A 17,595-nucleotide genomic window follows, 5' to 3' on the forward strand; every position below is an offset into this window, starting at 1 on the left:
GATAAATTCTCTTATCCCTACTCTTTGGTGGTCTTATTAATTTATCTTTTAAAGATTAACAAACGACATATTCAAAATCTAAAGCTCAAAGAATTTAAACAACTTGCCCAGAGTCTTGGGGCTTTAAACAGAGCTAGGATTTAAACTCAGGTCAAACTCACAAATTCAATAAATATCAGTTCTCCTGACCTAGGGAGAGTACTGGAATGGCAATTTGTATCATTAAAGGGATCGAAGGTAAATTTTTATGGGCAGAAGTTGAACAATTTAATTGCTTTAGCTTAAAAGGAAGTTTTAACTACGTTTTAAAATGTGGAGATTCTCTAAGGAGTTTGTTGAATGATTATTATCTGTGCCCCTAAAACAAAACAAAACAAAACAAAAAAACCTTAAAAGTAGTAGGATGTAAGGAAGAATTTTTCTAGGTCAATCTCATTAATAGGGCCTATTGTTTGCAAGGTACTTTTCTAGGTGCTGAGGATCTCAGATGAATACGCTAAAATCTCATGGTCCAGAGAATAGGCCAGAACAGACCAGGTTCTCAGTGTATGTTGGATTGCTCAATAATTAGTTAATAAGATGTGGTAACGGTTTGCAAGGAAGATGATCACATACATTTGAAATTCTTCAAATGAACAAGGCAAATAGCCTTTAAAAGAAGCTAGAAGATATAGAAAACCATCAAAACAAGGCAGCTTAAAACTAGTGATTCCTAACCCTTTGAGGATAACACTCCAATGATTTTTCATTTTGCAATGTTCCTTCCTCAAGAAGCTATTTGTCCACAACTATTCATTCAATCTTTACTCTTTACATCATCACTCTATTCAAGACACCACTGAAGTACCAAAATGCTCTCACCATCTAAAACCAACTTTTCATTCATTCTTTGGTTACACAGCTCCTATATAGGTGGTCATAATTGGGTTATTTCAAAATAAATCTTGAATCATGAAATTACAGAGGTGACTAGAGCCCTCCAAATTTATAAAGTTCAAGCTTCTTTCTTCATTCAGTGAATTTTTTTCTAGAGATTTCTAACAAGGATTTTGGAGTAACCCAGGCTGACTATAATTGTATTAGTTATTTCAAGAGATTTCATAAAATATTATTAAAGATTTTTATTTATATATATTTTTTCTTATATTTTTAGTCTGCGGTTGGTTGAATTCCAGGAGGCGAAACCTAAGGATACAGAGATCCGACTCTACTTACCTGGTTTTATCCTTACCATCATTCTGTGACCAGGGGTGTATGCCTTGGGGGAAGTCAGTGTTTGAATCCTGGCTCCACCAATTAGGAGCTGCTTCACTTGGGCAAATGATCCAACCTCTATGAGCCTCAATTTCTTAATCCACAAAATGGGAAAAATATCTGTGTTTGTTTTGTAGATGATTTAATACAGGTAGAGTATTGAGAGAAGTGCCAGGCGTGTAGTAAGTCCGTAGTCATTGTTAGCCACTATTTTTACTGAGCAATTTGATCTGCATATTTTACCACATCTTAAAGGCTTAGTCAACAATCTCATCATTCCCTCTCATTTCTATTCCAATCTTCACCAAATAAATTTTGTAATCTCTCTCTCCTAAAAGTGTGATAAAAATCAATCAGCTTTGAATTTATACCAGAAGAAAACTCAGGGTCCCTGTCGTATCTGTAATTCATTGGAATCTATTCATCTTCAAAGATAGGCAGATCTAACATGAACATTTCTCATTCCCATTGCCCTCTAATGTATATTTTAGTTTGATAAAATTCTTTTTTTTTTTTTTAAGATTTTATTGGGGAAGGGGAACAGGACTTTATTGGGGAACAGTGTATACTTCCAGGCCTTTTTTCCAAGTCAAGTTGTTGTCCTTTCAACCTTAGTTGTGGAGGGTGCCATTCAGCTTCAAGTTGTTGTCCTTTCAGTCTTAGTTGTGGAGGGTGCAGCTCAGCTCCAGGTCCAGTTGCCCTTGCTAGTTGCAGGGGGCACAGCCCACCATCCCTTGCAGGAGTCGAGCCGGCAACCTTGTGGTTGAGAGGATGCATTCCAACCAACTGAGCCATCTGGAGCTCAGTGGCAGCTCAGCTTAAGGTGCCTTGTTGAATCTTAGTTTCAGGGGGCGGAGCCCACCATCCCTTGCGGGATTCAGAGGAGTTGAACCTGCAACCTTGTGGTTGAGAGCCCACTGGCCCATGTGGGAATTGAACCGGAAGCCTTTGGAGTTAGGAGCATGGAGCTCCAACCACCTGAGCCACCAGGCCAGCCCGATAAAATTTTTATAATCTAAGGTAATGAAATAAAGACAATTAACATATGTACTTGAGAACTTTCTATTCTACTAATATTAGTAGGAAGAATACTGACAGCCAACTCTTAATGAGTGCTTACTATGTACTAGGATATGTTTTCTGCATGTATTTTCTCTTTTAATCCTTATAGCACAAATATGTCAGGCAAATAAACTTTTTTTTTTTTAAATGGAAATTAGAGACAGCTTTGGTCTATGACATATTCTTGAGCTCAACCCCTGTATCACTAGTATATCACTGGAGAGAACTGAGAGGAAGCTGGACTTTCCTGGTCCTTAGTTTTCCTATCGGGTTATACAGCCATACTACTCATTAATCTTGACATTTTCCTATGTTTCAAAAAAAAGGGTTGACAATTTTCTGTATCTATAACCTTTTGGATGAGTAATTTCCATCCTATTGTATTTCCTCACATATGGTGTTATAGCTCAAAAAGCACTGACATTTTTTAACTTGTACAATATTAGGAAACTATTTTGAATTACTGTTTGCTGACAAGTATCCAAACTACTAACACAAATGAGAAAATTACATGTATTTTTTAAGCTAGTGTGTTCATTTTTCAGACATAAATTTTCCAATCAAATCACTGAATTTTACAGCTGGAAGTGATCATAAGATGATCTCATCTGGATACTTCTTTTACAAGAATCTATAGCAGAGAATTTAATTGTCTCCTAGGTCAGATTAGCTGGCTGGGAGGAAAAACTAATAGCAGCCCAGTGATTTCCCTACAAAAAAAAGCGAGTAAATATTATAAAATCTAAATTATTTTGCAGAGGTTGTACCAATAATAATTGGCCTGTTTTTATAATACTATATTATCCTCCATACTGAAATTTAACACTTGTGGCTATCAGTTATATAATGCTGTTATGCATCATTGCTGCTCACCATTTTTTCTTGTATGCACGAGTATGTCTTGCATCCCTAATTAGATTGTGACTTCCTTGTGGTCACAATTGCGTAGGCACATTTGTTAAATGTTTCTTATCTCCTATAAATCTGTACCTATATGAACACTTTAACAGTTAGAGATTGACATAAATATATTTATAGGTTAGACAAATACTACACAACCCAAAATAGAACTGAACAACTGTCATCCTGTATAGATGCATGTGAATTTGTTTTGAGTGGGAGAAAGTCGAGAATAGTCCTGATTTCTTCTTATCAAGCAGCTGGATTGTCCCTGATGGTGAGTGGTTGGCTTGAAGAGATTGGTGAAGATTGGAATAAAAATTAGAGGGAGTGATAAGATTGTTGACTAAGCCTTTAAGATGTGGTAAAATATGCAGATCAAATTGCTCAGTAAAAATAGTGGCTAACAATGACTACGGACTTACTACACGCATGGTACTGCTCTCAATACACTACCTATATTGAATCATCTACAAAACAACCGCAGATATTTTTCCCATTTTGTGGATTAAGAAATTGAGGCTCATAGAGGTTGGATCATTTGCCCAAGTGAAGCAGCTCCTAATTGGTGGAGCCAGAATTCAAACACTAACTGCCCCCAAGGCATATGCCCCTAGTCACAGAATGATGGTAAGGATAAAACCAGGTAAGTAGAATTGGACCTCTGTATCCTTGGGTTTCGCATCCTGGAATTCAACCAACCGCAGACCAAAAATATAAGAAAAAAAATTATGTTTTTGCTGACATGTACTATGGTAGTTCTGCCATGATGGTTACATCTGCACTGAACATATACAGTTTTTCTTGTAATGATTCCCTAAACAATATAGTATAACAACTATTTACATAGTATTTACATTTTATTAGTTATTGTAAGCAATCTAGACATGATTTAAAGTATACTGAAGGATTGCAAGGTTATATGCAAACACTACGCCATTTTATAAAAGGGACTTGAGCGTCCTCAGATTTTGGTATCTGCGGGGATCATGGAACCAATCTCCCTGGGAAACTGAGAGATGACTGTATGTGGTATTTAACATTTATTTATCCACCCACTCCTTACTCCCCAAACACACATACACCTAACCACACATTCACACCCATTCCAGTCTTCTTACCAACAAAGTTCACACTCCAGTATCTAGGTAACTAGGTATCAAACTTCTATTCATATACTCGTCTTCTTCATAGGACTTAAGCTCACATATGTACAATGAGTTCTAAAACCAACCTCTGCTCGCCTACATTTCTTCTCCAAGGTAAACGTAAACATGTACTCACTCATACTGACTCTGGGTTATAAAACATATGCACATATGTAGTCCGATACATAGCAGAATTCAACTCAGTCAGGATTTTTCTTTTCCCATTATCCAGGGAAATACATGAGTTACCATGACAGATGACAAAGACATTTGGCTCTGGTAGTGGAAATTGGGAGGCAATGGTGAAATGAGGTAAGAAATTCCGGGGCCAGAAGGTGGACGCTAGTCATCAACTGCTTTTCCCAGGAGCTTGCTCTTTTGGATAAATGCTACTCGAACAAGCCCCAACCCTCTGCCAGAGCCTACCGTCACTGGTCCCCTCGGTCTGGTGCTAACCCCAGCTCAGGCTGGAGCAGATGCACACACCGTGGGGACCCTCCTTTGTAGGGCCTGAGTGTTCCCTTGCTTGCTGAGGGGCCAGGGAAGGAGGCTTTGTCAGAAATCCTGAACAGAAAGCATCAAGCTTTCTCCTGCAAAGACTAGGCAGCCCAGGAGCAGCGAATCACGACTTGCACTGTTTAATGGTTTACGGGAAAACAAGTTTCTCTCCTGCGTGCTCGCACTTTCGGAGCCAGCTCCGGCAGCTGTGGACAGCACAGAAGTGACGTCTTGCCGGCTTTGGAAGACGGGTGTTGCGGGGACTAGAGCATCAGAGCCGAGGACTACGCCGGAGGCTCTAAACCCGCTCCTCGCTGATCCCCAAGGACGAGGTGGGCCCTGATCAATACCCCTTCCGGCCAGAGAGCGGGAAGGCCAAGTTCAAACGCAGGGTGTCCAGCCTGGGGGAGGTCTGGGAAGGACGCCGAGAGATCCGGCCGGCCGCCCCCGCCCGGTCTCCCGCTCCTCAGCGCAGCCGCGCCAGCTGTCCCTGGAGCCAATCCCCGTTACTGTGCCTGCGCGCCCGGGGCCCGCCCCCACCTCGTTCTCTGAGGCTCTGCTCCCGGAGGCCACTGTCACTTAGCAACGCGCGAGTCACAGTAGCGGCTATCCGCGCGCCCCCTTCCAGGCTGGGCTTAGCCCCTGATGTTCTGCGAGGCTCTTCGCTGCCTCGTGTCAGGTATTAGGAGCCCATGGAGGGAAAGGAGGATAAACAGCAGTAAGTGCTGGCGTTTGGTTTTCTAGTTCCCCTTCCAAAAAATATTTTCCTCCGTGGGGGAAGGTTAAATGAGACCCAAGGGGATGGGTGCTCAGCCATCAGGGCTTTTCCTCTTCCAATCCTCTTCCTCCACGCTCATTTCTGGTAGTTGAGCGTTTACAGCAATACTTTGTAAAACGCACTGTTTACTGGGCACCTACTGTGTGTCAGGCACTTTACATGTATTGCCTGACCTAAAATTCTTGAAGTCCTCTTGAATCATCCATTGCTTCTCACACCCACATCTAACTGATTAGCAAATTCTGTAGGCTTTAGCCTTAAAATGCATCCAGAATGCACCACGGTTCACCACTGTATCATTCCTACCCTGGCCCAACTACCAGCATCTCTTACCTGGATGCTGGAATAGTCTTTACTGCTCTCCTTCTTTCTCAGCAGTTGCAACACTGCTTTCTGAGTGCTCTTTTTACAAGTTAGATCACCAGCCATTGCAGAGTAAAAGCTAAGGCTCCAACAAGGGTTTATGGGACCTACACAATGCGCCCTTTTCCCCTTACTTGGCTGATCTACCACTTGCCCTCCGACTCCGCTCTGCTCCAGCACACATGCCTCCTTGCTGTCATCTGCAGTGATTCTCAAAGTGTGGTCCCCAGAGCAGCATACACCTGGGAATTTATTAGAAATGCAAATTTTGCGAGCTCCTCACCACAGAACATACCGAATCAGAAACTCTGAGAGCAGGACACAATAATCTGGTTTTTAACAAGGCTTCCAGGTGAGTCTGAGTACCTTAAACTTTGAGAATTATTAATCAAGCTGTTATATCGCTTGTTATGACATGGAGCCAGGAGTATGTTTCCAAAACCTGTATTTTGTCACTACAACCAGTGGTTCTCAAACTTGAACATATAGAAGAATCACCTCGAGAGCTGGTGAAAACACTTTCCTGGGAATCTGCCCCCGAGATTATGATTTAGTAGGTTGGGTTGGGCCTGTGAATTTATATTTCTAACAAGCTGACAACTGATGCCAGTGCTGCTCCTCCTGGGACCACACTTTGAGAGACACCATTCTAAGGACAGGTACACTTCTGCTGAAGAGCTTCGGCAATTACAGCTCACTCTGCTGCAGTGCTCTTTCCCTCAGATACCCACTTATCTCGCTTTCCTCTGTCCTGTCCTTTTCAATTGCCACGTTCATGATGCAGCCTCCTAAGAAAGGAACCTACCTCCCATCTACATTCCTTTTTCCCATTCCCTTCTTTTGTGTTGTCCTCAGTAGCGAAGGACAAGACAGGCATACCTCACTTCATCATGCTCCACAGAAAGTGCATTTCTTACATATTGAAGACAAGACCCTCCACCAGCAAAAAGATTGCACTCGCTTATTGCGATACTTGCTTTACTCTGGTGGTCTGGGACCAAACCCGTAATATCTCCAAAGTATGCCTGTATATGTTGTACTCATTATTTTATTGCTCATCTGCTTCACCCCACTACAATGTAAGGTCTGTGAGGGCAGATATATATATATTTTTTGTCACTCCTGTATCTTCAGTGCCTCAAAGAGCACCAGGCACATAACTCAATAAATATTTGTTGAAGGAATGAATTATCAATGTTATTTGCACATCTCTCACAATCAATGTTATTGTCCTTATCCTGCAAATGAGCAGACCAAGGCTCATGTAGTAAATGGTAGAGCTGAGATTCCAACACAGGTCTGATTGACTTTGATTCCATTAGTGTTTTTTACTGTGTTTTCCTTCTAGTAAGAGGTTACTACAGAATCATATATTTCACATTTATATATCAATCTATAGCCAATCACACCACACGTATTTAATTGGATGAATGCTTAAGTATGCAAGCAAATAGCCACAGTCCTTTCCTCAAAGGACTTGATTCCAGTGCAAGTGTATTGTTGAGTTATAACTATGAGAAGCTGATGGGAGAAAAACTGATGTCTGACGTCTACGATAAATCAATCATGATCTTTAAATAAATATTTATATCTCCGGAAAGGTAATAGAAAAAGTCTTAGAAGTTTTTACACTTTACCAGTAATCAGTTTTCCCAAATCCTTTACACGAGAAATTTTGGGGGGATGCAGGGAACTAGAACCCATCCATAGGTACTGAATATTGTTTGTGTGTGTGTTGGAGTAAGGGTTGGGAGTGTACAACTAAAACAAAGACAGAGTAAAACAATTCCGGCAGATTCACTAGAAACGTGTAAATATTATAACGGCTCCAACATAAATACATAATGGTCTGGATGGTGGGTACAAAATGATGATGAAACACAATCTTCGCTTTCATGGAACTTACTCATTAGTAAAGGGTACTTGTGGTGCTTACCCAAAACAAGTAAACAGAAAACTAGGTACATAAATTATAAATGCTGGTAAGTGTTATAAAAGAAATGAACAAAGTACTATAATGATGATATGGGGTGATGAGGGGGAAATCTAGGAAAAGCTTCTGAGATGACTTTTAAGTTGAGACCTAAATGATAATGAGCCAGCTGTGCAGGGAGTTGGGAAGAGCCAGTCCCGGCAGAGGGAAGGTAGTACCTGAGGGGAAAAGAGACCTGTGTGTTCCAGGAACTCAAAGAAAGTGCACTGGCTGGAGAAGTGAGGGGAGAGAGGCTTGAGTGCAACTGAAGAGATGAGCTGGAGCAGGGTCACACAGGACCTCAGAGCTGAGATAAGGACGCAGTATGTTATTGTAAATGCAATGGAAAGCCATTGGAGGGTTTTAACTGGGAAATGATGGGATAAAGGAGATGGACCTGGCTTTGGTTTGAAGTCAGGTAGGGGTTATATTTTAAGGGCCATACTTTAAAGTACTAACAGAATTATTCACTTTCTCTATAAATTTGGACTCATTTGCTCACCTTCCATAGATCAGGGCTTTGATTTTAAAAGTTTTGATGTAGAAGTATTCAAATTCATATATTTTTGATGTAGAAGTATTCAAATTCATATATTTCATTCTTCCATTTTTCAAGTACATGACATTTAAAATACTACCTTTTGTAATGTCTGTTACTCCTTATTTAAAAGGAGAAAAATTCTATAAACTCTTTCTAACATTTCTTTAACATTTTTTAAAAAATACAATAACTTTCAAATACCAGGGTAGTTATTAGAAGCAAAAAGGGGTAAAAATGTGGATTACTTGTTCTGATGCCTGCGCAGTGGTCTTTTCTTGAAAAGATAAATAGTAGTGGTCATTTGGTAGCTTTTGTAAGTTTGCCAGGTGAACTTTTAAAATTGAATAGTTGTCTTTGTCCAGATGGCTGAATTTACCAGGTAACTAACTTTTAAACATGAGTTAAGATTAGCATGTAACTTAGCCACATGAATAAATACTGCAAACATGATTTGTAAGCATGATCAAATCACTATTCTTTACTTCAAGCAAATAAGTCCATAAACTGCACTGGTATACTATAATGAATAATCATTATTAACACAAATCCCTTTATGTCTTACATGATTTAGAGTGAGGAGATGCCCTCCCAAATATTAATAGCGCAAGCTCCTTATAACTATTAATAAAGCCTAAATTTTGTCTTGACTGATACTTGAAATATATTTAAATTTTATCTTAATATAATTGTGACTCAGTACTAAAATGCTCATTGGGATAAATTATTTACTATTTAATTCTGTTTTTCAGACAGCATAAAATAGAAGATGCTGGTATAGTGTATATAACTGAAAAAAAAGAAGAACTCAAACATGAAAAAGAATCTGGAAAAAGTATACAACATTCAAAACCATTTGTCAGGAGAGGACGTGTACATTATGCTAAATTCATTAACACAAATGCAAGAACATGCAATGAACCAGTTCCCTACATAGATCCCCAAAAGGGGCCAGAAAAGCAGGTTGGACAGATGTTTATTATATACAAATACAGATTTAGATACAGAAGCTGTATTGCAGTATAATTTAGTCACAGACTACTTCAAGGATGTGACATATCTTGGACTAATACTTTTTATAATCCAGTAGTTAAAAGCAGTGACCTGGAACTATTCCTACACATAACTTTTGCATACAAACCATATATATATATATATTCCAAATAATCATTTTTCTAGATTGGGTTAGATTATAGGTACTAAGTAGTGCTTGGAGGTTACTAAATAATTGTATTGTATTTGTGAGTAATTCTAAAATAAAATTACCCATAATACTCGGTAATTCAGATACTATAAAATAACAGCTACCATTTACTGAAAGTGTATGAAGTGCTAGAAATGAGCTAAGTGTTTTATATAAGTTATGTCCTTGAATCTGCACAATGTCTAGGAGATATTATTGGAAATATTTTACAGATGATAACATACTCCAAAAAGTAAATTAACACATCTGCGATTACATAGTAAGCAAATATCATAGTCATGTCTCTGACCCAAGACTGTTGTGTTAGCCAAACCACACTTTTATTCACTATCATACTAAATATATTCCATATCTTCTTTTTCATTAAAGTCAGGTTTGTTGAGGTATAATTAATTCTATTAGTTTCCTATTGCTGCTGTTACAAATTCCCACAAACTTAAACACTGGCTTAAAGCAACGCAAATTTATTCTCTTACAGTTCTGGAGCTCAGAACTCTCAAAGTCAGTCTCACTGGCTATTGGCAGGGCTGGTTCCTTCTTGAGGCTCTAAGGGAGAATCGATTTGCAACTTCTAGAGGCTGCCTGCAGTCCTTGGCGCAGGGCCCCATGCTGTTCAAAGCCAGCAGCATAGCATCTTCAAGTCTCTGACTCTCCTGCCTCCCTCTTCTAAGGACCACTGTGATACACTGAACCCACCCAGATAATCTGAGATAATCTCCCCTTCTCAATTTCCTTAACTCAATCACAGCTGCAAAATCCCGTTTTAATTTAACATTTAAATGGAGATTGCTTTTAGTGAGTTCTCTTTACATGGATAACATCATGTTCTTGTCATAAAACCTGTAGTAAGTGCACCATGGCACTGTGTGTAGATATGAGATCTTGGGGCAGGCATTCCTATAATCAAATATGCTTTAACATCATGTAGTAAACCCTTACAAGGGCAGTTTTAAGGCTGTTTTATTTTATAAACAAACAATGATGTCAGATATAAAAGAAACTGATAGTCCAGGCCTACACTGGGAAGTAAGTCCAGTACAGAAATCCAGGTTAGTGAAGTTCTGATGTCTTACAAAAGTTAATTAATGACTCTTCAAGCTCTGGTTTGGGATGAATTTAAACCAGACTGTTAACTGAACCCATCCTTAGAGACACTAAAGAAAGAAGCTGGTTCAAGAATAGATATATGAAATGTAAAAATTTTGAAATTTAATCCAACTAATTTTTCTTACTCCCAGTTTGTAGGCACCATAAAAAAAATAAATGAACAAAAGCTGCTATCAGCAAGACAGGGTGACAGGTTAGCAGTAAGATCTTTGTTTTATTAGTGTTAAAAGCTAAATGAGCCAGAGACCTTTAAGAGATGGTGAAAGAAAGTTTGAAATCAAGAGGAAGGTAAGAGAGGTCGACAGAGCATATGAATGAGTTACAAAGAAAGACTGAAGATGCATCAGAGTTAAAAGCATGTTTGATTTGAGTGAAAAGAATGTTCATATTTAAAAAACAAAAATAATAACAAAAAAACCCTAAATGTACTCATTTCCAAGTACCAGAGGGGCAGTAAAGTATTCATTTCACATACTTATAAACTATGTTCTTTTATTTAAGATGGCAGTTTTCTTTTTCAAGGTTAGCTTGGTTAAAAAAAAAAATTAACTTGTTTATAGTAATGCTGGCTCTAAAATAAGAGTAAAGTAAAGTTGCCTAAATATTTACATTGATGTATTTGTTGTCTTATGTATTTTGCTAAGATAATATCTTTAGAACACAAAGTTGATTTTATTTACAAGATTTTAAAATGAAATAATCAGTTATACATTTCTAGCTAAGGACATAAAATTGCAGGTGCTAGAAAAAGTTAAAAGGTACTTTAGCTCAGTCACTTCCAATGAAAACTAGTTTGGTTGTCCTGTATTTTTAAATATTGGTATTTTAAAAGAGATTATGTAGTTTCCAAAGTGTATTTTTCAGAGCACTAGTCCTTATCTATGTGCTCAATAAAATAAAGTTCCAAAGTCAAACAATGTATTTTTACATACTTTCTCAGAGCTTCACAATTTACATTAGTGTATCAGGGTTCTGAGAAATCCTGTGATAAGCTTGTTTGACTTTGCTTATCTCAATACTTTCCCAATTTATTTAACTATGGAAATCTCTTTTATTTAACACCTATTAATATGCTGCAAAACTAGTGTTCCACAGAACACAATTTAGGAATAACTGTTATTGGGGTCATTATGAATTGCTTAAAATGAGGTATTTTTCAGCACTCCTTCTGGTATCCACAGCAAACTGGAGATGAACTTACAGTGTAACTAGTGTTTCTGATAGCACTTCAATTTTTTAAAGCCACTGAGCTCTACTAGTAATATGTGATTGCCTATGTGTAAGGTGTTGTCAAAAGTCCCTGTTTCCCTAGGAATCCCTAAAGAGTGGTTTTATGCTCCATACATCACCACCACCTCCACCGGCCATCTTGGCCAGGCCGCCATGGCGCTCGTCTTCCCACCTCAGGCTTCTCCTAACTGTTTTCTCCATGATGCCCCACTTGCTTCTACTACTTCTCCTGGAAGGATTCTCCCTAAACTTCCCAAAGAATGGAAAATAATGTTTACTTACACATTTCTAAAGGATAAGGAATAAATAGAAGTATAACGAAGACTGCTTCACAATGGTTTCCAAATATGGCTAAGGGGTCAATAGTGCAATGGCTGTTAGTCCTTCCAGGGTCAGGGGTTAATGGGAGTCCTGTCATCAGGAATCTCCAGGCATTTCCTTACCATGGAGCCCCAATGACGGTCATCCTGAGGCAGGAAAGGAGACAGGCCTTGGGCTGGAAGGGAAGACTTCCTTCTCTCTTTGGATCCAAAGTTTTGAACTGGGAACAACTATCTTCTTTAAGCCCAACCCCCTGTAAGATGTAGTCTAACCCCCAAAGCCTAGACAAAACAATCACACTAGAGGACTTTTCCCAGTTTAACCTATTTCATCACAAAAAAACTCCATGTCAAACCCTGACAATCCAATGTAAGTGATGGTAGACAGAGCAGTAAATTTTGAATCTTTCCCTTTAGTGTGAGGTGAAGGAAAGAAAAACAAGCCTCCACCCATATTTTTAATCTTATAACCTCTAATGAGCAAATGCCTGGACCAAAAAGGCAAGCACATGCGCAAGGCACACACACACTGTCACAGGAACAAACCAGACTTTTCAGGCAGAGGCCAGACTATCTAGAAACAGGAAAGGTAAAAACGTTTTGTTTTTTTCATTCTGCTGTAGGATTTCATTCTGCTGAAGATTCATCCAATTTACAACGCTAATCAGACCACTTTCACCAGTTATGGGGTCTTAAAGTCATCGATCAAACTTTAGGATAAATTGTTCATTATTTCCTTTATATTTGTGAAGCTAAAGAGACCATTTAGTAAAATTCTAAATTCAAAAGAGGCCTTCTTGAAACGTGACCTGGTATCTCTGCATTACATGCCTGTTTAAGAAAAAAATCAAAGTCAGCCAGTCATATCCTAATGGTTCACTTATCCCAGAGTCAGTGTTCCAGTAACTGGGTGTTGGCAAAATAAGGTTCTGATCAACAAAAGAAGATGATATAAAGTACACTCCTTAAGACTTTAATCATAGGAGATCTTTCTCAGGATACTTCCTTTGCACCCTTTGTTTTTCACTTTTGAAATGATTTAAATTTGTGCTCATCTGGCTTTGCTTTCCACAGCAGATTTGATACAGCAATATGGCACAGAAATTAGAGGCATGCAAAGGTGGGTGGGGGTTTGAATTCTGCCTGCTAGTAATACACCTTGGGAAGTCACTTAATCTCCCAGCAGTTTTCTCATCTGTAAAGTGGGTGTACCTACCTCGTAGAAGTGTGTGAGAATGAAAGAAAGTATTTATGCTAAACCTCGGGCATAAGAAGCACTATCATAATCGTAGAGTAGAGGGGAGCTGCAAGAACCAGGCATGCTGACAACAGTCAGACGTGACTATTTTCAGCCAGATAGTGAGAAGACACCATCTGTCTCGTAATCTGTTCTCTAATTCCTGGGATCTATATCAAGGAGTTTTATTTTTTGTAATTCACCTTTTAGCCCATTCTGGAAAATGAGGCCATTGGTTTCTCCTATTCTCCAAAATACCCTAATTCCTAAATTTCTTTGATCTCTGCAAACTTATTTATTATCCCTGATTACCATTTGTCATTGTCCTAAAAGCTGGCATTCAACTAAAGCTGTAAAGTGAGGTCGAAGTCTCCCTTCAGTTGTTCAGTTTAGTTCCCTCTTTGGCCCATGTTCATCCCATCTTTTTCCGTTTGAAGACAATTTCCCATAACGAGGAATCTGAAGTTGAATAGCTCTGACTCTCAGCTCTGAGCAGTGTACTCTTCTCCAAATTCTTAGCCTTTCCGTGGTTTCTTGCTACAACAGATTTCCCCCCAGAAAACCTTATTTTTGCTGCATTTGTCATACTCATCAACTTCTTCTAAGCTTCTTGACAATCTCCTGCAAGTTGACTACATAAACTTCTTTCTTTTGAACTTGATATTGTGCACCTCTCTTATACATGCCTGTTGTTTTAGAAACTAAGTTCATTTGAGAGTTGACTCCCTGTGCAGCCACATTGGTTTCTTTAGATGCCTCTTATTTTTTATATCTATGTAGCTTCAACTGCATTGTCAGACTTTTACTTGTTAGTATCTCATAGTCATCCCCCTTGAATCATATTTTTGAAGTCCTTGATTATGGAACCAAAGTTGATTTTTTTAAAAGGCTTATCTCCTTCCTTAAAGCCCAAGGTAGTGTTTGATTACACCCAACGTTTCATTCTCTAATAACATCCAAGAACTCCTAGGTGTCACAGTTGCCTTATCCCAAGGTTCCCTTACTTCTACCTACTCAACTAGTTTCCAAAAAAAAAAGTCAGAATTAAGTCAAGTAACAATTCCCCTCACTGCTTTCTCAGCTTCTAAGAGACCAAATTATCATATGTGCTAATAAGGACTCTATCAGTTCTCACCTTCCTTCATACTTAGGTCAGGTTTTATGATCAATAATTCAGTAACATCAGAGCTATTTCCGCTTAGAACAATGTTTTTCAAACTGAGTCATTAGCGAGTTATAAATCATTGTGGGTTGCAATCAGAATTGTGACATAAAATAGAAAAGAAATAAAATAGAATAGAAAACTAGACAACTGCATTGCATGTAAAAATAAGTATACTCTAGTGAAACTATTTTAGTTTTATGTATGTGTGCTCTTGCATGTCATAAAATGTATTTCGTGGTGTCGGTAATGGACTAAAAGCTTTGAAAACCACCACCTTAGATGAAAATAAATTATTTGATTTGTCATAATGAAAACTACAGAACATAATTTTTAGATTAAATCAATGTTTACATATACACATATGTGTACATATATAATAAAATTGTAGTATAAAACAGAAATATAACCATTTTGTTGATTTTTCACTACTCCATCTGTTGATAGAAGGTAGTTTAAGAATTTAGCAGCTGTATTTTAGCTAAAACTATATGATATTTCATTTCAGGTGTATTTTAAATAATACAGTCTTTGTGAAAATATACTTATTCCTAGATTTCAGAACTGTTTTAGTACTAGAATATCCAGTAACTTGCTGAAACAAATTACTAAACATTCAAAAATATGAAGTAGCACATGGAAATATCCTACAGGGTCCAATTTTGTGTTTCCAATTTTTTTTCCATAAAGGGTGGCTGGTGGTCACATGGTAAAGGACTGGAACATCCCTTCCAACCACCTTATGACACTAAGAGCACCCAGAGGAGTGACTTTCAAAAACCAACATGCCCAATGATTTTGCCAGTCAAACAAAGCAAGTTGCAAAAGCCTTCCTGTGGAATAGGTAAGGTTAGCAGTGGTAAAACTTCTCCGTTATCTCAGGTTACTTCTAGCAAAATAAGATGTATTACATGTGCTGGTACCTCCTGAGAAAATGTTTTCTCTACAGGGGTTGAAAATATTCATACAGTAAGTATAGCCCTTGACAAGTTTGTTCTTTATGACTTCCTGGTGGACAGCTTATCTCCAAACACATTTAACATAGCATAAGAAAAATTGTACTGATCTTTAGTAATACCAGCCTCCAAGTCAGAAACTTAATAGCATTCTGCTCTTTATTGCTACCAGATTTTAAAAATTGTAGCTATTAAAATAGCAGGCAACACTATATTACAGCTTTTCTCAAAGTGCAATCTGAGGGGCACCAGTGTTTTGATGTTCATAAATGCTCAAAAATAAAAACAGGAAGTGGTCAAATAAGTTTTGCAAACATGTAAATATTTATATGTATTTATTACAGAACTCTTATATACAGAACTATGTATATTACAGAACTCTTAAAACCCTTACGCTAAGCATAAGCATAATGAATTTCCAAAAATAAAGAATGCTATGTTTTCCCACTTATTGACCACTTTTTAAAGATCATCTCATATGCCTGGTATCCCACAAAACATAATTTAGGAAATACTGTTACATAGACTACTAAAATATTTTCAGATCTAAAATTTGTTTTACCTGACAATGCCATTGTAATAAACTAAGTTTTGCACATGTATTCAAGTTGTATCTGTTTCTTAACCCATGTCCTAGTCATTTCAACTGCTGGATTAGGATTTATTAATAGTAAGTCTTAAAGAAGTGCAGGTTTAAATCAAAACAAAAAGGCAGTTATTGAGTACCCATTGGTCTTCACCCCATACAAAAGTTCCTAAGCTAAACTTCAAATTTTCTAAATACAATGGTAGATAACAAAGGATTACTTTTAGAGGTCAACAATCCCTCACTTAATTTTAGCCTTCCGGCCTCTGTGATCTAGCCAGTCTAGAAAAGGATAGAAAAGACAGCTAGATTGAAGGTCAGGACATTAGAAAATTGTCATATTCACTATGATTTTCACTACTCAAGGTGATAGTTAATGGAGAGGGCTAACTGTTACATAATCTATAGCAATGGTCTCTTGTCTAGAAAGGTAATAATGTTTCTTCTTCTGATTCAGAATGATAGACTAGGTACAAACATCTAAATCCCTGGGCTCCCAACACCCTATTTAATGATAGCAAAGTAATCGAGACATGAAGGTGAAGAGAATGGAATGAAGAACTTTCTGGAATGTGGAAAGAAACGGAAGCTTATTGATGGATAAAAGAGAGCAAAGAAGCAATAGTCTAGAATATATAGGAGATGCAGGCTCAGTCTCTGGGTACAGCAGAAGGAAAATGGGGTGGGGAGGATCAGAGGGTTACTTGAAAGTCTGTCTCTTAAATAACTGCTCCAGTCAGAAGCACTCTACCCTATCCCATTAAGACTGCTAGTGTCTGTGTCTTAGCTAGATGTCAACTACCACGGTTAATTTAGTAATTCAAGCTGGTCTCCTCCTATCCTATTCTTAATTTATGAATGAATAACCATAGATTAGAATCATGCCAAGTTATATTTTTTAAAGGTTTGGAGGATAAAAAAATATCACAGAGCATAAAACAAAAAACAAAGAAACAAAAGAAAACCCCTAGGAAGTATGAGAGACTAAAAGCAAAATGGAGAATCAGTCTGGGAAGTCCCATTTCTCTGGAGCTCCAGAAAATAAAATAGTAAAATTGAAGGCGAGAGAATCATGAACAAATAACAGTCATTGAGAACATAATATTTGCCGTGACTTTATGGAAATTTCCAAGTATTTACTCATTCAATTCTCACACCAACCCTATAGAATATCATAGTATAGTGATATTATGAATACTTGCATTTTTCAGATAAGAAAACAAGCACAGAGTTTAAATAACTTGCCCAAAGCTACACAGCAAATAACTGGTATTGAACTC

General features: G+C 37.9%; 1 protein-coding gene and 1 long non-coding RNA gene across 5 annotated transcripts in view; one reads left to right on the forward strand and one right to left on the reverse strand.

The window, feature by feature from the left end:
* The window catches only part of LOC109439275 (uncharacterized), a 160,129-nt gene that overhangs the window by 39,973 nt on the left and 102,561 nt on the right, over nucleotides 1-17,595 (reverse strand). The gene's annotated exons all lie outside the window — the stretch shown is intronic.
* Nucleotides 5,555-17,595, forward strand: part of CIMIP6 (ciliary microtubule inner protein 6) — a 67,655-nt gene continuing 55,614 nt past the window's right edge. The window contains exons 1-3 of one of the 2 annotated variants that reach the window (XM_019719524.2): nucleotides 5,555-5,580; nucleotides 9,266-9,476; nucleotides 15,464-15,617. In XM_019719524.2, coding sequence (XP_019575083.1) covers nucleotides 5,555-5,580; nucleotides 9,266-9,476; nucleotides 15,464-15,617 — 391 coding nt within the window. Of the gene's footprint in view, nucleotides 5,581-9,265; nucleotides 9,477-15,463; nucleotides 15,618-17,595 lie in introns of those variants that run through there. The other variant, XR_012496353.1, reaches the window with a different exon arrangement.

This window comes from Rhinolophus sinicus, linkage group LG05 (assembly GCF_036562045.2).
Source record: "Rhinolophus sinicus isolate RSC01 linkage group LG05, ASM3656204v1, whole genome shotgun sequence".
NCBI lineage: Eukaryota > Metazoa > Chordata > Mammalia > Chiroptera > Rhinolophidae > Rhinolophus > Rhinolophus sinicus.